This window comes from Hydra vulgaris, chromosome 02, assembly GCF_038396675.1.
Source record: "Hydra vulgaris chromosome 02, alternate assembly HydraT2T_AEP".
Lineage (NCBI taxonomy): Eukaryota > Metazoa > Cnidaria > Hydrozoa > Anthoathecata > Hydridae > Hydra > Hydra vulgaris.
This window is the reverse complement of record NC_088921.1, coordinates 48,527,501-48,551,146: the sequence shown is the minus strand read 5'-3', so window position 1 is coordinate 48,551,146 and position 23,646 is coordinate 48,527,501. Positions and strand designations below refer to the sequence as shown.

Here is a 23,646-nt window from a genome sequence, read left to right as displayed (position 1 = left end):
TCTACACTTAACAAATTATTTGAAAAAGTCGCTTAACGATTGAAAAATAAACTTTAATGAAATGAAAACTTACTAATTATGTACAACTTTTATGTCCGCGCGCAATTTTTATGTTAGAAGAATTAGCAAACAAATCTTTTTTTTTAACGTCTTATTAAAATAATTAATTATATTATTTTTTATTTTTTGATGATTTTTGTTATGTATTGTAAAAAAAAAGTGTAAATAACTAAAATATTACTCTATTAACATTTTTATTATAACATTTACATAATTAAAAAAATGTGTTTGCTAAATTCTCCTAACATAAAAAAAGTCAGGTCAGGTTATCCTGCTACCGGTAACATTTAACCCAGTACAATCTGCTTCATGTCCTGCTGCCTTGTAGGATACGTCTCTTTAGGCAAAGGCTAGGAGATGCCAACTCCGACTTAAAACTCCCCCTGTCTTGGGACTCTTGGTTGAGTAAAAGCTAGAAATGGTGTCTCGATATAAATACTCCTCTTGGGCAGATGTTAAATGCATCCGGCTACTGTCTTGAAGAAGGCCTCCCAAGCAAAGAGTTAAGGGGTAAACAGATTCTATCGGTTGACCAGCCTCGCAACCCGACTTAATCTATTGACCGGCCCAGATGTATTTTTAATACATTGTTTTCAGTTTAGGATGTTAAATGCTGGATTTTCTAGACTCAATGCATGGGTTTTGCATGTGTCTCTGTTTTTATGACTATGCAACTCATTCTATTATCTCCTAATGAGGGTACAGCTCTAAAAATTAGTTTTATGGTTCTGAGGCCGGCTAGTAGGTTTCCCGAACTCTTGGTAGCTCTCAGGCTGATTCCATCAACAGCTGAAAAATATCAAAGTATAAACAGTGCCATGTTGCACATGGATGGTGTCGCTGTTTATACTTTTGGTGTGCATTGCCGAGGCCAAATATGAAGCCCTTTGTTACGGCTTAGGGTTAATTAATAGTAATAAGGCAATTGATTGGGCTATTAAACAGTGTACTGAGCACTAGCTATGCTTTGAGTCAAGTTCTTTAACAAATTTAAAAATGACTAAAATACCAAAATCTATAAAACACAAAAAGCCATCGTCATCACAAAGTTTTCTAAACCTATCATTCACTAATATTCGTGGCCTTCAAAGTAACTTTTCTTCTGTTGAGTCTTATCTCTTGCAAAGTTCACCAGACCTTCTTGCTCTTTGTGAGACTAATTTGAGTTCAGCTGTCTCATCTTGTGATCTTAGTGTTGATGGTTATCTTCTTTTAATTTGTAAAGACTCCAATAGTCACATGCTTGGTCTGGGCATTTACATTCGTAATAACTCACCCATTTGTCGGGAAACTAGGTTTGAATCCACAGACTATTCTTTTATGTGCTTTCATTAAGCACCACTTCACTCTATCGCCTTTCTCTTTGTTCTATATCGCTCTCCTTCATCTCAAGACTGCACTCTTTTTGATGTTATTTTTGTTCACATCTGATCATGAAAAAGCCCTCTCTCTTATCCATTAGCCAATATTGTTGTTTTCGGTGACTTTAATGCTCATCACACTGAATGGCTTAGCTCTAGTGTCAGTGACTTTGCAGGCATTAAAGCCCACAACTTTTACTTTTCTCAATCCCTAACTCAAATAGTCAACTTTCCAACTCGCTTTCCAGACAACCCGAATCATTTACCTTCTTTACTTGACTTATGTCTTGTTTCTGATCCTAGTCAGTGCTCAGTTTCTCCATATTTACCCTTAGGTAAATGTGGAGAAACTGAGCACAGTATCACAACTGTCATCACATTTTTGTTGCTTTTCAACTCAATTTAGAACTATTATCTGAAATAAAATTGTCACAAAAAATCCACATTTCTAATCATAGTTTGATCCCTCTAAAACTAATATCTCATTCTTCTTCATTGTCTGAATTTCCCTATCATCGTACCTCTTACAACTACCTTAAGGCTGACTGGGACTCTTTCTGTGATTTTCTTTGTAACGGCCCTTGGGTAGAAATCTTTCGTCTTTCTGTTAACAAATGTGCTTCTTACATAATTTCATGGATTCAGGCTGGCATGGAGTCTTTTATTCCTTCTCGACGATTACAGGTCAAGCCTCACTCTTCTCCATGGTTTTCCTCACATTGTACTGCTACAATTGCCAATCGAAGCCATTACTTCCATATCTATCAGCAAAACAGTTCTCCAGAAAACAGATACCTGTTTGTTATTGCTAGAGGCCATTGGGGGGAGATTTTGTCTAACGCTAAAGCCCGCTATTCTCAGGTCATGAAATCTTGTATTTCATCACAAAAATTAGGCTCTCGTGACTTCTGGAGAATCTTTAATAGTATCAATAATAAGAACAAATTTGTAATTCCACCTCTCTTGTATGGTTCAAATTTTGTCATCTCACCTAAAGACAAAGCTGAATTGTTTGTTAAGAACTTCTCATCACTATCATCTTTTGATTCCACTAGTTGCGTTATATCTGATATAGCCGTCAAACAGGTTGATCCATTGCTTGATATTCGTATTACTCCAGCTTCTGTATCTAAAGTGATTTCCTGCTTAGACTCTTTTATAGCATGTGGCCCGGCAACATACCAGTTATAGTCTAGCAGAAGTTTTCTCCGGAGCTGTCGTCTATACTTTTTAAAACTATTCAACAAGTGCTTATCAGAGTCTTGTTCAGCCTGCATGAAAGCAGCATCAGATATCTTTATTTTCAAAAATTCTGGAGAGGATCCGATTCGTCTAACTACCGTCCCATTAGTCTTCTTCCTATCATAAGCAAGGTTTTTGAATCTTTAATTAACAAACACTTATTCTCTTATCTTAAATCTAATAACTTACTTTCTAATCATCAATATGGATTTCGATCTTCTTGTTCTACAGCTGATTTGCTAACAGTAATAACTAATAGCTTTTATTGTGCATTAGATAAAAGTGGATAGGTTAAGGCTATGCTATTGACATTTCTAAAGCTTTTGATAAAGCTTAGCATGCTGGTCTTTTCCATAAGCTTTCTTCTTACGGTGTATCTGGTAACATCTTTAAGATTATTGAATCCTTTCTTTCCAATCGTAGTATAAAAGTTGTCCTCGATGGACAGCACTCTTCTTCTTTTTCTGTAACTTCAGGGGTTCCTATCATTGGCCCTATACTCTTTTTAATTTACATGAACGATCTTCCAGATATTCTGACATAAGGTGGCATTGTTTGCTGACGATACTATCATTTATTCTTGTCGTGATAAGAAACCAACACTTTCTGATTGCTTGGAGGGGACATTTGACCTTGAAAAGGATCTCACTTCCGCTGCAGCATGGGGCTCACAGTGGCTGGTGAACTTCAATACAGATAAAACTCAATTTTTTCCAGCCAATTGTTATCACAACAAGTTAGATCTTTTTATATTTATGAACAGTAATGTGCTCGATGAGTCCACTCTTCATCTTCTAGAATTAACTCTTACTTCGGATCTTTCTTGGAAACCATATATCAAATCAGTTGCAAAATTAGCATCTGCTAAGGTTGTTGTAAGGTTGTTGGAGAAAGAAAGTGTCAATCTCTTTATTGAGCTTGACACTTTCTTTCTCCAGATTCTATTCTCTATCTTTATAAATCTCAAATCCGTCCTTAAATGGAGTACTGTTGCCATATCTGGGGCGGATCTTCTAGTGGCGCCCTTTCTTTTTTGGACAAGTTGCAAAAACGCGTTGTAAACATAGTTTGACCCGTTCTTGCAGCCAACCTCCAATCATTACCACATCGTCGTAATGTTACTTTTCTTTCTCTTTTCTACAAATACTATAATGGGCACTGCTCTAAAGAGCAAGCATCTCTTGTGCCATCTACTAAAATTCATTCTCGTGTTACTCGTCATCCAATTAAGTCTCATCCTTTTTCTGTTATTATACCTAAGTGCTCCAGAAACTCTTAATCGTCTAGTTTTTTTCCTCGAACATCAGTCCTTTTGAATTCGCTTCCTTCATCTTGCTTTCCTGATTCATATATTTTGCAATCCTTTAAGTCGTCTGTCAATCGTTATCTTACTCTACAACCTTCATCTTTTCTCTTCCAGTAACTTCCAACTCCAATTAGTGGTTGCTTGCAGCCTTGTTGGAAGCGAAGATGTTTTTTTAAAAAAAGAAGGTTTTTACAAAATAATAAATTCGCAATATAATATTCTATTATATATAAATTGACTAAATGGTTGTTACAACATGTATATTTTTTAACACATTGATAAATGGTATACGTGTCGTTTATATGTGAAGAGATAAACGTTCACAATGCTTCTTTCCTGTTGAATGACTTTTTAACACCCGCTGGCCCATACTAGACAGTTCAATTATATTTCTTGGATGTGGACAACCTCTATATTTTGCTGAGGTATTTGTATCCCCACACATTAACCAAGCTTTATACTCTAGTATACGTAACCACTGATCATCAAAATATGTTGAATTCGTTATTTAATTTACTTAAACTTGTTCTAGTCTAAAGAAAGTAAAAAACAACTGACAACATCAAATAGTTAGCTATTAGTTAGTTACTAAAAGCTAGCTACTAATAAAGCTTAAAAAAAAAAAAAACTGCTTTTCTTAGAGTTAAACTGAGTGCTAAAAAAAATGAAAGACTCATAATTAAAGAGCTTCTAAAATAAGATAAGGAATAAAAACCCTGATTTTTCTAAAATTTGACCTAATTTCCCCTGATTCTTTTGAAAACATCTAAATTCCCTGATTTTTCCCTGATCTGGCAGACACCCTGCATTTTAAAGATTTTCAGTTATTCGACGTAAACTCTTGTTCCTCTTGGAGGTTCGAATAACCGGGAGTTTACTTTAATTTAAACAATACTGTAATGAGAATATTATTTATATAAACGTACAAATAATGACCTCCTAGAAATAAAACATTAAAATTTACAACAAAAAAAAAATCTCCCCAAGAAAGACTTGAACTAATCACTCGCGCCTCAAAAGAAGACCGTTATTTGCATACACAGCACTACGAGAATATATTGATGACGTAACAAATAAAAATCAAATTTGTGGACTAGTTACTTTATGAAAAGTTCTGGAGAACACAAGTGAAAGAAAAGATTACAGAAGTAGGCCAGAACTAGCCAAATACGCGGTCAGTTTGCCCTATACTAATTTGAATCATTACTAATACGAAATACGATTGCAATAACTAATTATTTTTAAAATAAAATAAATAAAGAGTTTTGTACACAAATATACCAATCAATTATTTATTTTGCTTTAAAATAGTCTATTTACACAACTTCAGTTCTTCACCTGCTTTTTCTTATTTGTCTGATGATTTTTTACTTTTTTACCCGAGATGACATTTTTTTTTTTACTTTTGAAGCTTTGAACACGTTTTTTTTCTTGATGGTGATCTTCCTTTGATGAAAAATTAGTTATTTTCCGTTTTTTCGGTTTATTCTTTAACAAATCTAAAGCATTATAATTAAGATTTTCAATTGACAAAAACAAAAATAAAATTTAATTTCAAGGTTTAGGGAATTGATTTCGATTGCACATAAACACGGTCGTTCGTACTCACCTAATAAACGACAAGTTATTGTACGTAAGCGCAGTTTGACTATAAAAATTTTTGGACTTTCAAAATGGCTTAGGTCCTTCGCTACAAAGGTAATTTTTAGTTGACGACCAATTTTTTAATACTCATAGATAAACAGTTTTTAGGCTATCAGTAGTGTTTTAGTAAATTAATTTAGTTATAAAGTAAGTAAAATAAATAGAATAATTTTATGAGTGATGCAGATTTACTTAAAAAAAATTCTCACTTTGATTTGTTTATAGATTTGCTTTTTACTTTTTTTTCAAGCGATAAAATTTAAAACTTTTTATAGTTTTGTTTATCTTTTATCTTTTTATTACTTTTAACTGATCTTAGCCCTCAATTTTTTTTCTTGTTCAAAAATCACATCTCACCATTACCATAAAGTGACGCCATTTTAGTTAATGATCTATGTAATGTCTTTATGTAAAATAAACAACGTGTAGATGTAAAAAAGTTAACTAAGTTTTTTTTATTTTAATTTTAAATAGCATCTTTAATTTTGTACGCAGTTTGTTATTAATTATTTTAATTTAGTTAATGAAGATAAACAGTATTTAATAGATAAAGTAAAAGCTTGTTGGTTATTCAGTACACTTACCTAAAAACTTTCCTTTTTATTAAGTGGAGATCCATAACAAGAATTTAAATATTCTTTGTGGGGTTTATAGATATTTGGTTCAGAAAACGAATTACGCTGTTGGAACAAATTAACAAATCAAAAATGAAAAAGTGTTCCATGTCATGCTGTCAGATGAGATAGAAAATGTTCACCCGAATAAATTTTGCTATGTTATAATACCATAAACAATATCATCAAAAGACTGACACCGACAACACTTTATTTAAGTATGATTTCGAAACCTTGTTATGATGAATGCTATTGTTGTCAGCAGGTATAAAAACTCAGTAAAAGTTTAAATTTTGAAAAATAACTTGAACAAAATAAAAAGCCTATTGATTGTCCTGGTATTGGTGAAAAAGTCTAGTAATTTTCAATGATTGCGTACTTTAAAAAAAGCATTGTGACAGCACACCACTCAGAAACAGATATTGAAGAATTAAAAAATGAATTTAATCCTCATTTACAAACTTGTCAGTGTAATTTGTGGTAAAATACCGAAACAATTAGTAACTCTTAAAAATTGCGAACTCTTATTTTGTTTTTTCTGCCTATTTGAAAATTTAAAGGTAAACAAACTCAATGAAACTTTATGTCCAAAATGTAAAGAGCTTATATAACCTAAAAATTTGGTGAACAAAACAAACACTTTTTTAAATATGTTAACTGTTGAGTGTAAATATAAAAAAAAGTTCAATGTAATGAAAAAATATGGTTTACATACAAATCTTTAGAGAGTATCTATATTGATAAATCAATATCACAAACAGCCCTATTGTTATCGCCAACAATATCTTCATTTGCTTCTAATTTGGCTTCATCGTCATCATCTTTATTGGCTTCAGTATCATCGTCAACATCAACAACATCATACTTATTTAATAAGAGATTCTGCAATTTTCATTTTCACAGTGGATAATGGCATTCCAAGAATAATTGAAGATACTGCCCTCTATGCTCTTAAGCAAAAGATAGTTAAAGATGGTGGACGAGTAGTTGAGTTAAAAAGTGGAGGATCTTGAGTAATAATGTTTTTTAATTTTAACTTTTAAATTTATTGTAACTATAAATTAAATAAGTGTTATCATGGATCTTTTTTTTAACCAGTTTTGTTTTTACTTACTCCAAAAGCTTATGTAAGCAGTAACCGAGTATCAGATACAACTATAAAAGTCAGAAATGTTTTTATCAAAAGACATAAAAGTTATGTCTGGTACATCCAACGATGCAATCTTCAGTCTATAATCAAGGCTGCTAAATTCATTTCAAGCAGAGACAAAAGGTTAATACTGGATATTCTAAATACTGAAAGAGTGTTGTTTGTGTAACCAACATGGTAGCAATAAAAGCGAATCTGTGCATATTTTATTTGAATATCTAATATTTTATTCTGTTGAGAAAGAAGTGTCAATTTGTCAATTAAAATATTTCTATTGACCTGATTTTACATAATCATAAAATATATGGAACAAAAAATGTCTCCTCAAGAAAGACATTAAAAATGGCAATTTTCATAGCCACAAACATAATAAAACATATTTGGTATAAAATAATTTTTGAGTTATGGGTGATACATACATATTACCCCTGTTATTTCAATTGTTGTTGTCTTTTTCTTACACACACAAATTAGATATTGACTGTTCATATACAACATTCAAAATGTTGTATATGAACAGTAGCGTGCCCCAGCCCCTTCTTTTTGAAAATAACCTGTCATTAAAGCACTAAAATCTTAAAAAGTTCATCATTTGAAGGTAGGGCCTCTAAGTCTTTATATATTATATATATGCCCCACCCTTCAATTAGTAGTTTATTTTCTTATATATTTTTCCAAATACACGCATCCAAATATTAGATACTTAAGAGCCATGTTTGTAGCATATCGAGGGCTTGGAGCCAGAACAAAGTATGTGCACTTTTCAACATTTTGAGAATAAGCGATTTGAAATCTTCAATCATAAATCTAAAATCTAATTCTTAATAAAATTTATGTTTTTTTGACATAATATTATTATGTAACATGAAATTCCGCGACGAATTAGATTTTTGATGTATGATTTCAAAACAGTTTAATGTAACTATTTTGAAATGTCTCTTCACCATTGAACAAAATCTTTATTTTGTTAACTCTGGTATTTTTTCAATATAAAGAAGTTTAGAAAACTGACAATTTGATAGGTTATAAGGAAGTAAAAGAACAACATCTTTATTTGAGTAAGAATTCTAGATTTTTTTCTATAAGCAAAATGGGCACAAGTTATGCTTAAGAATTTTAAAACAAATCTTGATATTGCAACATAGACCAATATTAGCATTGTTTATTTTGAATGTTTTTTTGAACATTTTGATGAGACTTACTTTATATGTAACATGAAGTAAAGCTGTAGCAATTTGTGTACAATCTTGTAATTGTTTTATCTTGAAAAAAGGTTGAGATTAGAACTATTTGTTTTACATGGAAAAAAAGTAAACTTTAGAGTAAATATATATATATATATATATATATATATATATATATATATATATATATATATATATATATATATATATATATATATACATAAATACATATTTACATGCATACGTACATATATATATACATACCTACATACATAAATACATACTTACATACATACATACATACATACATACATACATGAGTACATACATGAATATATAAGATTATTATAATCTCATATATTCATCATATATAATCATTACATATGATATCAAAAATATGTGTATATAAAAAAAAAACTAGTGAAAAAAAATTGAGTGCCAAGATCTGTAACAGGTATTAAATACAGATAAAAGTTATCTAAGTTTTTTGAAAAGATAAATAAACTTCTTCGCTCAGATAATTAGATTATGTGTTTTCAAAAGTATAAACAAATCACGCTCAGCTTGGAATATTAAATTTCTTAGAAAGGCACAACTTTAAACTTTTAAATATATTTTTTATCTTATTTGAGTTATTTTCTTATGCAACCAAGATAACCCTATTATATTTTCAGCCATAAAGAGTTAAAAGTGGTGATTTATATGGAATTTTATATATATAAACAGTCATCAAACTAAAAAAGTTTGTTTCTATGAGCTGTAGCCATTTTTAAAAATTTTATTTTCTTATATGTTTACTGCGCTTGTGTATAATAACTTGCCTCTTCTAAACGACCGTGTAAAAGACATACATGAACATTTTTATGTTGGCCTTTTTTTATTTAGTTACAAAATTTTTTAAAGTTAAACAGTCCAGACTGAAAGTTTTCAAAAAGTCAAAAAAAAAACCTTGTTCTGGTTCTTCACCAACTTCTTTTTTAAAGTATTCAACATCATCATCTTCACTATCAGATACTTTAGGATCTACAAAAAATTATTAAACAAAAATAACAAATTAAAAATTTATTAAACAAAAATATTATTAAAAAAATTTAGCGTGTATTAAAGTTTAACAAAATGAATTTCAAAAACTGTGAATACGTATATATCTACCTTCCTCATTACTAAGTTCATTATTCTCAGCATCCTCTGCCTTTCGTTTCATACCAACTAAACTACGGGATCTAAAGATTTATCAATTGCATAAATTAAGAAAGTTATTAAAATTAAAAAAATCCATTTGAAATAAATTAAGACAGTAATCGCAATTACTTTGATGAATGATAATTGAAATATTATTAACAACAGTCGCGCAAAAAGTAAATTGCTATTAACAAACAAGTAAGTTAACATAACTTACTTGTTCTCTTCTTTTTCTTTTTCTTTTTTAATAACATTGGCTTCTTGTTGTTTCTTACGCATCTGTTTCAATGACCTAAAAAAAAGTGTAATATAATAAAAGCATGTTTGAGTGGGCGAGTCATAACCATACTTTTTAAAATATTTTTGATAAGCTATGCGAGGATTATAAATAAGGGCACGTTGGCTCTCATTTTCTTTGATGTTTCACATTTTAGCTTTTTATGTCTTACTTTATTTTTTTATTACAAATAGTTGGTTAGACCTTTGACTATTGAAAAACAACATTAAAAGTTTATGTTAGGTTTTCAATACTTGCATAACTATTATTTTCAGATAATGTCTCTCGAGCTAAGATGCAATTTAATAAAGGTTGATCAAAGGGTTAGAGTAGATTAGGGCACATAATAATTTATGATTGAACTTGATGTGGGAAAGGTGAATTGAGTAAAAAAGACTTTTTATACAAAATATAAAAAAACTTTATTTAACAACAAATCATTTACTTATATTACAAATTTTTTATTGTCAAAAAATTTTTTACTGTCTTTATCTACACAGCATGTGGAGGCTTTATAAAGTAGTTGTAAAAAGAACTTATCTTCAATATCATCTTGCTTTTTTTCTTGTTTTTTACAAGTTGACGAGTAATTTTGCTTCTTTTATCAACCTTTTCATAGATAACAGTTTAAGTAAATAAATAAAATATAGAGGTGTGCTATTGCAAATTGCATTAATCATCGACGCCAGTCACAAACAATCTTCTTGCAACAAAACAAATGAAATATTCTATTTAACATTTAAAACTTATAGCAGTAATTTTTAAATGCATTCTTATGTGATACAACTGTAATAAACACAGGTAATTTTGGATAGCTGATAAAATAATAAAAGCCGAACTTAATAAGACTATTGCAATGGCTATTTTTTTCACTCCATTTAAACAATTCTGTTAAGTATATATTTAAAACGATTTATGAAGAAACTAATTTAGCAGTAGTTCTTTTCAAAAAAGCTTCACACGTAATTCCTAATAACATCTTTAGTGAACCAATCTCAAATCACAAATTTCTTCATAGTATCTGCTGATTTAATTAGGTTTCAAATAAATTCAAAGTACTTACGTTGTTACAATTATTATGCAAGGTGGTTCCAACAGTGTGATTCCAAATCAAATTATATCATTTGGCAAATAATGTTGCTTAAAATACTTGGTGCTTTGCGTATTTAATTAGAAATTAATGATACACAATATAAGGTTCAAAACAAAATTCTTTATTTAGTTAAAAAAATTTTATTTAACTATCCCTAAAATTTTTAATTTAACTATCCCAAAATTTTTTATTTAGCCATCCCAAAAATTTTTTTTACCAACCCAAAAATATTTTATTTAGCCATCTTAAAAATAATTGATTTAGCCATCCCATAAAATTTTTATTTAGCCAACCCAAAAAAAATGTAATCAGCCATCCCAATAGTATTATAGTATTTTAATATATTTTGACTTTCAGATAAATATAGCTTTATAATATATAGTTTATTCTTTTTTATTATAGCATAAAATCTGTTGGGTGCTTTTCATCTTGAGAAAGGATTATATTACAATTATATGGCATAAAATACAATTAAGCTGAAAGTCATTGGTAAAACCCTTTTTTACTTTAAAAGGCTCTAAAATCCAAGTCTGTGTCAGTAGAGGTTACCTACAGGTAACACTTACTTGATCTGTTAACCCTTGCCTTAAGGACTTAAAAATATGTATATATAAATATATATATATATAAATATATATATATATATATATATATATATATATATATATATATATATATATATATATATATATATATATATATATATGTATATATATATATGAATATATATATATATATATATATATATATATATATATATATATATATATATATATATATATATGTATATATATATGAATATATATATATATATATATATATATATATATATATATATATATATATATATATATATATACGCATATATACAGCGGAGAAAATAGATTTAGAGTCACCTTTATTTTTATATCTATTTTAACAAAAAATGGCAATGAAACAATTATTAAATATATTTATTTCTTATTATCTTCTACTACAATTAAAAAGTTTATAAATTGGTATGTTTAATTAATTACAAGTGGAAAAAAAATTAAAAGTATTCAACTTGTGGAGAAAATAAAATTAGCCTCACCTTTATTTTTCATTTTAATTTAACAAAAATAGCAGTGAAACAATCATTTAATCTATTTTATTTCTTATTATCTTCTATTACAATTAAAAAAATTATAAATTGGTATGTTTAAATAATTACAAATGGAAAAAAAACTAAAAGTATTCAATTTGTGGAGAAAACAGAATTAGCCTGATTAACATTATATACAAGAAAACACAAAAAAATATTTTGTTTTACGCTTGTTTAATATTTAGTATTGAATTCCTGAATTTTTAATGACTTCAAATATGCGACTTGACATGCTAGTCACAAAATTTTGGATAGTTTCTATAGATATTTCATTCCAAGCTTCTCTGATACGAGTTTTCAGCTCTAATGCGGATTCATATTGCTTACCATTTTTATAAACCTTTCTAGAAAGTATTCCCATAGATTTTCAATTGGGTTAAGGCCTGGACTGCATGCGGGCCATTCCATTATGTGAATATTGGAATTATGTGAATTGGGCAAAGGAAAAAGCCCTCCAAACCATAACAGTTCCACCACCAAAGTTACAACTCATTCGAGTTTCTTTTTCATTTCGAAGATCATCCCAGTAATATTGATAGCCATCAGGACCATCTAGATTGAACTTTTTTATCACTAAAGAGAACTTAATGCCACTCTTCTTGCGAAGACATGTGTTCTTTTGTAAATTGTAATCTAACTTCTTTATGACAAACAGTAAGTTTTGGTCTTGGTTTACGCTTTTCCGAACTGTGTTTGGATCTTCATGTAAGATTTGTCTCACACGTTGAACAGGTACAAGTAATTGTAATTCAACACAAATTTGAGATGTAGTCATGTGCTGAGCAGCAGCACGACATACAATAACTTGTTTAGTACGATTATCAATTTTACATTTGCCACCACTTTCCTTATAAGCTCCATAATTAACAGCAATCTTGAAGTAATTATTAACCATTTTTGTAGATCTTTTAATTTTCTTTGTAATTTCCCAATAAGTCTGTATCTTTACATGCTTTGATTACTGCTAATACTTCATTCATTAAACGCTTACCACATCCTATTTCAAATTCAGGTATCAAAAATCAAATTTTAAAAACTTTATGAGCCATGTTTCAAAGTCTATGTTTAACTTACAAATAATAATAAAAAATTAAGTTAAAAATGCGTATCACCAGATCAAAATATGCAAGTAAACTGAAAATAATTATTGATAAGGCTAATTCTATTTGCTACCGCAAATATTAAGTATTATACATTTTATGGTTTAATCAAATGTACCACAATTTAATTATGCTATATTATAATCTAAAAAGTTGTTGCTTGTAACAATAATTATATAAGTGTGGATACAAAAGATGCACCGCACAAATTTGCTAAGAGATTTACAAAATATTGGAACAGTACATGATGAGGCTAATTCTATTTTCTCCACTGTATATATAGGAATTACACAACAGCTTTTTAACTAATTGGAACCCAGTGACAAAAATGTTTAGTTATGTTTTTGAGAAAATTAAAACTTTGAAGAATATAATACAAAAAGACTTGTAACCTACAGTATATAATCTAGAGACCCTTAGCACTCTAAAACTGACATAATTTTTCCATACTGTGACTTTTGAGCTTAGTTAATTTATCAGAAAAATTGCAATATTTTACCTTTCAAATATTGGTGAAAATGTAAAAAATCATATAAAAATAAAATATGAGGCCAGCAATTTTACAACAATTTAATTTCTTAACGGTTTATATTAGTCCATTGACATCATATATTGAAATAAGAAGAAATATGAATACTTATTATCTTCACCAATTTTGAAGATAATAAGCTAAATTTTTGAGTGAATGTTCATTATACTCTGGCCAACAATACCTTTATTGTAATATTGCTTTATATACCTCTGAAGGACATGCCAATAACACAAAACCAAGGACAAATCGCAAAACAAATAATAAACATGTGACACGTATTTCATATTAATTTTCAACTTTCTATTGACTATAAATAGTCACAAGAGTGTTTGATACATTTTTTTTCGATTGAATAAGTATCATACATGTGCAGAACACCAAGAACACATAGCATAATAAAACTTGCATTTAACTTATTTTAACAGAATTATGAATACATTTTAACTAAATATTTTCTAGAGGACTAACTTCACATTTATGACATCTTAGTGGACTATAAAAACATGCAGAGTAGCACACCAAGGACAGGTGCCAAGGACAAAAAGTAAGCACAACAACAATATATAAAGAATTAAAATAATTTCCAAGATTTATGGTACATTTACGAATATTAGTGTATAGAATAAATAAACTCTAAAATACATACACATCAAGGACACATGACATAACATGCAACATGCCTTTTGCATTTGTACTTATATCTAGATGTTAAAATTTATTTCCATAACACTAACAAAATGAAGTATTATAATAGTTTGACTTCCTGTTCAATTAATGAACAAAATCATCAAGTACACATATTTTGTAAATACCTAGACATGAATAATCTGTGCATATGGTAGTACAGAAAGAACATACAACAACTTAAAAAGAACACGTAATATTGGTTTTACACCAAGATTATAAATAAAAATAATTTTTCTTAAATATTTCTATATTAAATTTTTTTTTAATAAACTGAGCAATTTAAAAATATATAATTATAAAGGGCTTGAGTTTCTAAAAAACATCAATGAAACATATGTAAACATGTGTACATACTACTAGAAAAAAGGCGCTATTTTAAAAATGCAGCTTTATAGATTTCTTAAAATAAAGTAAATACATTTAGGACACATACTATCAATAATTCAATTAGTTTGATATAAAGAATTTAATATTATTTAGAAAGTTACAAAAGAAGGTCTAAACATTCTGCTGGAAGTTCAAGTTCCTTTTTTGATTCAGAACTTCGCCTCATAGAAGTGATAAAGGGGTCTGATCAGCAGAGCAATCTTCTCATTACATCTTTATTTGTAAGTTTTCTCGAAATCTTTCTTGTAAAATGTTCTCAAAAATTTTTGACTTGCAACTATATTTTTCTTTTCAGGAGTGTTTGCATGAAAAAATCCACAATCATTGTACCCTCTAGTCTTCTTCTCTGTTCAATATGTAACATTCAAAAAATCCAGAGATGGAGAGTGTGGATTCCCAGGTCCAAAGACATCTGATTAGGTTGTCTATTATAAGCAATTACAAAGTCATTCATTTTTTTTGGATTTAATCCACATATATTGCAAACTTGATAAGAATCAGTTAATGGAGAAAGAAGAGTGGAAACTTTTCCATCAATCATAGTACATTCTAACTTGTGCTTGACTTGAAATAAGTCTATGATTGTTGTTTTGAGTTCAGTTGACATAAAAAAATCATATTCTGCTTTAACAATTTGCTGATTTTCTTTAATGTATTGCATTCGAACAGGGCGACAATATTGGGTTGAGGATGTTTTGGGGTTAGTCCAAAGAATAACATTAGTTTCCTGTACTTTAAGTTGCACAGGTACTGTACATGAAAGAAACAAAGATTCTTCAACTGAGACTGACAATCTGTCCTCTTCATCTTCAGTTCTCTGTTTATAAACAGACTGTCCAGTTGAACCATCGAATCCGACTTTCTTTATAAGAATATGAGTATTGCAAGGCTCAGGTAGTTTTGATTTATCAATAACTTTCCAAATCCTGTTTGTAGTGTGATCCATTATTCCTTGAAGATTTACAGAAGCACTGTAGTTTGTGGTAACAATTCCAGAATCTGGAATACAATCACTTTTAGATTTCACAATAAAGTTGTAGGTAGGGTATAACATGCAACCTTTATCTAAGGCCCCTTGACGGATAGTTTGATAGTCTGCCCTACTTATACTACAGTCTAACGTTAGAGCTAAAGCTTCTTCAGCTGAGTAGACTTTAGAGCATGATACATTGCAGGATCCATCAACTTTACTTTCCATCATATGTTTTAAAACTTTGGCGTCTTTATTTCATTCTTCTTTATTTAGATTAAGAATAAGGGCATGAAACAGGCTTTCAGTAGTAACTCCTAATTTTTCAGTAATCTCTGAAGATCTTCTTTTCTTAGACCTTGTTGAGAGATCTTCAAATGATTTTGATGGTGCACCTCGTTGTAAATGGTTTATTCAAATTTGCTGTTGAAGTTCATTTACAATAAATTCCATATTTAACCATTTCTCGTAACGATTTATAAACCTCCCTTTTTGTCTACCTGTCTCATTCCATTTCTTTTTAAAATTTTTCATAAATTTTTCGGTTAGACTCATTTGATTGTAGTTCGGATAACATTGAGACATCAATATACAAATTTCAGTTTTCGCTTTCTTACTAATTAAACTTTCATATTTATTATCAGATTTTCCTTTAATTAAGTAATCAAAAATGTCGTTGTTCTTCATATTTAAATTTGATTTAACCACTAAAGTGGTGTAAGGTATTTAGTGTACTAAACAATTACTGTAAATATTTGTGAATATTTTTTATTTTGATTTAAATCGTTTAATCGTCTTTTCCGCTTTTATTCTAGAATATTCCGCTATTCATATTCGCGGTTGAAACTTGTTAAAAAACATCGGGATTATGAGGGGGAACCGTATTTTAGTTTTAGTATGTCATGTTTGAACTGACCCTATAGACACAAAAGCAAACAAAAGCAACCAAAACTTTTTCAGAAATTTTCTATATACATCATTTTTTTAAACGCAAAAAATTTCAAGCTGGGCAAACCTGGGCGAAAATTTTCCTGATTGTTCAAAGTTTTATTTTCAAACAATTTAATAGAAAAAAGTGTTAAACATGCGGTAAATTGTGTCTTTTTTATGAAATTTTATATTTTAAATTATTTTATGTTGATCCTCCATATTTTATAAGAATATTTAAAAAAATTGGTATATCTGTGACATTGGTAGGAGTTAGAATGTATAAAAGCTTGCAGACTGATTTTTGCCCGAAAAAGTGTAATTTTGTGTCGATTTTTGAACTTCAAACCCTCCTTAGACAAACTTTTTTTTAAATAACGGACCTTCAAAATTTAAATCTGGTTTTCACATACGATATATAATTCAATTTTTAAATTGTTTTTATTAAGAAACAAACTATGTTTTCGTATTTATGACATGGTACTGGACCACTGCGCCCTGGCTAAATTATAAGATTTAGCAGAGGTTGATAGTCGGGGCTAGAAAAAAATTTATAATACTTTATATATTATAACCTTATACTTACATTTACTATTTATTAAAAACTGGCATATATTTATATATTTTCAAACTCCAATTTACTCTCAACAAAATTGCAAGCAACCACTATTAAGTTATGAGTTACTTTAAAATAGAGAATAAGTAAAAGTACTAGGAAATGGCTGACTGAAGACTTGAAAAGTTGTAGGTTGTATATAAACAAAAAACATAAAGATGGCTAATAGTTATAAGGTTTTTTTGATGTGCAAGAAAAAAAACTGGATTAATAAAAGTTTTTACAGCATGAAGGGACAGATACAGTAAAAGGATGCAACTTGTTGAATTAGAAACAAGCAAGAATGAGTTTTGGTTTATCGTCATAGAGATGATAGCTTGTTTGAGCATTGATTGTGATTGTGTTTGTAGAAAAAAAAAAGAAATGCAACCTTACAACAATAGGAGTGGCTCAAGCTTGGCAGATAAAGCAGGTCCAATTTATTACTATTTTTTTTAATGTTAATTCACCTTCCCAACGCTGAAAACGCCACTACAGACGAGGAGGCTACTTAATTAGGTTATAACTCTCTCTCAACTTCATAACTTCGAAACACAAACCTTGACAACCAAGGCCACTGGGCAGAGAAACAAGTTGAGAGCGGTACTACCAGGAACATGGTGAGGATCGAACTCTGTATCTCTTGCTTATGATGCAAGCGCTCTACCACTACACCACAACCACATTACATTTACTTTGTCTGAGAGTAAGAGGGTTGCTATTCATCAATATAGGAATACCAACATTATTGCAATATTTTTTTGCAGTAAATAAGTTTTGTTGTCTAACAAAAATTGCAGATTTTAAGTCCAGTATTTAAATCCATAAGCCACAGCAAACCTTTGGCTGTTACAGAAGAGTGATCAGATTAAAAATCAGCTGATTGTTTTGAGCAATCAAAAAATGAAGATTTTTTGCCAAGACAAGAGTATAAAGTTGAGTCGTCAACAAATAGAGTCACTTTAGATGTTAACTTTTCATGAAGATTGATATTGGAGATAAGAAACGATACAGGAGCAAAGATTTAAGGGCACCACAAGATACTTTGTGGAACCCTTAAATCTTTGCTATTTATTTAGATGCTGGCATACAATATCCTTTCATGATTATACAAAATTTAGTATTTATATGGTGTAGTACTTGCGGAAAGAGAAGATAATGATTATGATGATCGTAATGATGATGATGATGATGGTAATGATGATTATGATGATCATGTTGATCATTATGATGTTTATATATGCATAAATATACAAAATATAACATGAATTTTTAATTTAAAAAATATACTTTAAGATGTATAAATGTTTATGCAGCCCCAGTCACAAACCTGGCCCCAGCCATATTTTATCAAACCCGGCCCCAGCCCCAGTCAAATATCAATATGGTCGTTTACTAATACTAGGCCGCACATGTGATCTACTTTAAATTACACTTATATATAGATAAAAACTTACAATCAAATTTTCTGAGCTCAGCTGAGCGTAGTAGGTGCTAGGCTTTTTATTATAAATGATATCCAATTGTAGAATTTGCTTTAAAAAACTGAAGACGCATAAATAATGGTTTTAGATTTTTAATAATTTAAATCTTGTTAAAATATTTTTTTAAATAGCACTTTTAATGTCATTGTGAAAAGTTATGGAGCATTGTATGACAATTATGTGATTTTAGTTTGATATTTTTTTTATCAGTAATTATTTTTGTTATGTTTAAGCAGTTTTTAAATGTACGTTTTTGTGGATTGTTGTATTGTGTTAATTTTAAGTATAATTTTAAGAGAATAATTATTATTTGTATTTATGTATGCAAAAAGTTTTTATTTATGTAAAAAGAAGAGTTTAGTTTAGAAAAGAGAAATTAGTTTGTTTACGAGAAAAAAGGATTTTTAATTTCTCTTTGTTTTGAAAGCGAAAATGATAATAAAGTTAAATTTTATTGAATGTTATATGTTTATATTCATAATATCAAAGAAATTAAGTTCATAAAATCTTTGTTCGCAATTACTTATGTTTAGACCTGAAACATGTCCCATCTAATTTAAAAAATTGAGACACCTTATGACCACCCATGAAAACCCCTAAAATAACCACTAGTCTGGTTATTTTAGGGGTTTTCATGACCACTCCAAACTTTAAATGGAGGCCAAAAATGAAATCCTTGGACCCAAAAAACCTTTTAAACAACCATTGCATCAGGTCAAACCACTGTATCAGATCAAACAGTTGCATCAAAAGCAATACAAAGTAAATTTATAAATAAGCATTTGGTGCAAAAGGGTAATTAAAATCATGATTACATTTATTAAGCGTCATAATTAGTGTATCAAAGCATTAAAAATTTTCTATGAAAATATTTCGTATTTAAAATATAAAGTATAAAAACCTTTCTTTTTCTTTTTTCTTTTTTAATTGCTTGATTTCTTCTTCAGTCTTTTGAACTATGTTAAAAACACATTTAGTTCAAAATCTCATTAAAAATTAAAAAATAAAAATATTACCATAAAATTTACATTAATTATACTTTTTATTATGATTTGTGCATCATACATATTTACCTGTTCATATGTGTATTTGTAAAAAATTGTCGCGCATTTTTTTTGTTGTGCTGTTGTTAATTATTTATTATTGTTGTGTTTTACATTTGTTGCAATTATTCAAGTGATTTTATTTTTTTTGTCTCATTATTTGAATATATCCTTTTGTTTTCTTTGTTATTTTCTATCATTTTTCTGTTCATAAAACGTTGTGTTATTCATTCAATATCTTTTGTGTCACCTCATACACTTTTTACTTTTTTTGTGTTACTAGTCTGGCTTTTTTAATAGTTACTGTTCTTCTTTTAAATATATATATATATTTTTTGGTCACTATCTATCTTATTACTTTTTGCTGTTTGCTTGTTTTTTGTTGTTTTTTTTGTTTATTTTATTAAGGTGTCACTCCAATGACTAGTTTTTAACTATAGGAGAAAATTATAAATAAATCTGTGATTTTTTTCAATTTTATGGTTAAATAAATGGATAAAAATTATTTTACAAAAAGAATAAGTAACTGTCTGAAAAAATCCATTTGAACATAGTATGTTTGAAATACTTACAAAAATATTCAAAATTTTAAAAATTAAAATTCTTTGTTATGTAAACATCAACAGAAACATCTCCAAAGCAACACACAAAATAAGAAAGAACAAGTTAGCAAAATCAAAAAACCCATTAACAACAATATTCTCCCTATAGTAACACACAAGAAAATGGATTAACAACAACATTCTACACATACGCTGGACGTAATTAACAATGACCAAAAAACTCTCCACACTATTCTTGCTAAGACCCATCATGACACACAGGAACACCTTTTCCCTCAGAGTCAGACTTAATTGTATTAAATATACAACTAATGCTTCCAAGTGAACATCAGCTCATCATTCCACCAATATTCAGCAGAGAGGGCATACTGCTGCCCCATACCTGCTCATTAATAATATATATTTATTATTATACAAATTTATAATACATATTTATTATTATACAAAAAATAACACTGCTTAACATGAAACTTACTTATGAATTAAAAAAGAATATATACAGAAACGTCAGAACTGACACTACATAACCAAATTTTAACACTAGCAACAAAATAAAAATCAACAAAATAAATGTACTACTGTGGGTTTAAGTCAGCACAGTATTCTTAAAAGTATGTCATACGTAAAAAATATTAAAACAACTTACCTTAAGACTCCCCTCAATTTTAAGAATATAAAAGCCACAAATTACAAAAAATTACTAAAGTTTAGTCACATAACAGATACATAACATTTGTTTCACTGCGCAGATACTATATAGTTCATCAAAGTTTCAAAGTTCTAGGGTTGAAAGAGTATAACAACAACAACAAAATAATTAAAAAAGTAATTTTCTGAACTTAGTAATCCAGCGCTTTAAAGAAGTGTGACCTGTTCTAGCTAAAGTAGCCTTTAGTTGCAAAAGTTCAAACAGAAAAAGAAACTCATCAAAAACATTAACCCCTACAAAAAAATACAATATCTGTAAAATTTCAAAATTTATTTGATTTATGTTTTTGACAATTTCTATTGTTTTAAATTTTGAGACAAAAACCAACTTTTACTAGAGCAGGACATATTGTCAACTTTTTGTGTTTTTGAGTAAAGATTTTAGATTTTAATATTTAAAGACTTTCTGCCAAAAAGTCCTACTGAATATTTAAATATTTCCTGATTTATCATTAATTTATTATCATTTTATCATTAGATTAATCATTTTTGAGACCAGATTTAGCAGACACACTTCACCATGAATATTTATTGATAATAAACAAAAAACATAAAATGTGGAAATAGAGCCTCTTTGTTCTCAGCCGTCAATATATCGAAAACAAACAAACAAACAAACAAAAACATTGAAAAATAAAAAAAAAACATAACAGATACACAAGTAAATCAAATGATATATAAGATAATAATTAATAAATTAAGATAACAGATACATTATGGATGCGTAAGATAACACTTGAGTTTAAATTATAACACATTTAACAATACAACAAAATACTTTTTGCTTATACTTAAAAATTTTACTCTTTAACCTAACTAAAAAAAGAAGCAATAAAGAAAAAATGTTGAACAAAAAATGTCTAATATATAATGCTAATCTCAAAAAAAAAATTTTATTGATAAATATTCTAAAATTTAAATAAAAAAGATTACTGTATTTGTGGTAAAGCACCTCTCCACTGCTTACTCCCTCTTCTATCTTTAATAGTTCCAATTTTAAACGTGGACCAAGCTAAAGGTAAATTTATATCTCTATAAATATTACCATTTAACATGCTAAACGCATGAAAAGTAACATTAAAAACCATAGAAATTCAACTAAAAATCATAGCAATACTAAAATCTCTACACAGAAGATGATGGGTCAACATTAAATTAGTCTGGTAAAAATGCTTTTAGTCTTGGTGCATAAATATTTCCCAAATAAAACTTGTTAATTTACTATTGCAAAATTGTTATTTAAAGTGAGTTCTATTTAAAAGAGACAAATGATAGAGGTTTTATCATAGTACACAATTAAAAGCAATCATCATTATTAAAGGTGAAGAAGCCTGATGCAAAATATACAAACTAAGAATACAAATGAAAAGAACAGTGCTGGACTTCAGATATAAGATTCCAATATCAAAATCACTCTCAAAAGCATCGTTAAAACATAGTTTACGGAGATAAAAAATGCATAACTATTACATACTCTCATGAAAGCACTTTTTAATAAAACCTTTTAGTTTTCTTAAAAAAACTAATGACCTCAGTTAATTTGACAGCACTTTGTCCTGATTTTGTATTTCCTCTACCAGGTAATCTTTGAGGCAGTGTAACATGAGAGTCTGTAGGTTCTTCTCCTTCACTTTCAGATAAATACGCAGCTCTAAATAAAAAAATTAAAACTATAGCAAATTAAAAAAAGATTTTAATTTTTTCATACATATATGATACACCCTCCCTTCAAGATCAAAGTTGTTCAGAAGATGACCACTTATATTTAAAAAAATAATTCTACTATTAAAAATAATTTTTTGAATTTTATAATTAAATCATATGCAGACTAAATTTAAAATGTTGTTTTAAAGTTTATGGTTCCATACTTGTGTGGCTTGAACAATTTTTCAATGCCATTTTCTAATTTATTTATAACATCATAAAAGAACCAAATTAATTTTTTTTAAACCATATCACAACCTTCACGGTGGCTAATGTGAAGGCAACATAACTACATTATCATTATGATTATCATCATGATAATGATGATCATCATTATGATCACCATCATGATCATGATCGTAATCACATCCATGATTATCATCATCATTTTAGCATATTTGTATCTGCAATGCATTTGCATTGAACATTGTAATTAATAATAAAATAGTAACAATAATAAAGAAAATGAAAATAAATAAAAATCAGTTAAACATAAAAATTTTTTTTTTACCCAGTAACCAAATCACTTATGTCATTCAATGAACTAAGATTTGGAATTTTATTTTTCATTAGCTTCATAACACCTTTACTAATACCAACAGGAATTGCTTCGATGTTACTAAAAATAATTTATTCTTGGTTTTGTATTAAAAAAAGCTTTACTTTTTAACAATATATAGTTATTGAAATAATATTAATTTTAATAATAT

At 28.7% G+C, this 23,646-nt stretch overlaps 1 protein-coding gene across 1 annotated transcript in view; it reads right to left on the bottom strand.

Annotated features, from left to right (window-relative positions):
- Positions 1-5,191: 5,191 nt before the first annotated feature.
- LOC100205843 (suppressor of SWI4 1 homolog) overlaps positions 5,192-23,646 on the bottom strand; it is a 49,134-nt gene continuing 30,679 nt past the window's right edge. Inside the window, exons 8-15 of the mRNA XM_065791198.1 lie at positions 23,448-23,555; positions 22,763-22,883; positions 22,166-22,244; positions 19,820-19,874; positions 9,961-10,035; positions 9,714-9,784; positions 9,510-9,584; positions 5,192-5,468 (exon numbers count right to left, since the gene is read on the bottom strand). Of these exons, the coding sequence (XP_065647270.1) occupies positions 5,296-5,468; positions 9,510-9,584; positions 9,714-9,784; positions 9,961-10,035; positions 19,820-19,874; positions 22,166-22,244; positions 22,763-22,883; positions 23,448-23,555 (757 nt within the window). The 3' untranslated portion in view covers positions 5,192-5,295. The remainder of the gene's footprint in view (positions 5,469-9,509; positions 9,585-9,713; positions 9,785-9,960; positions 10,036-19,819; positions 19,875-22,165; positions 22,245-22,762; positions 22,884-23,447; positions 23,556-23,646) is intronic.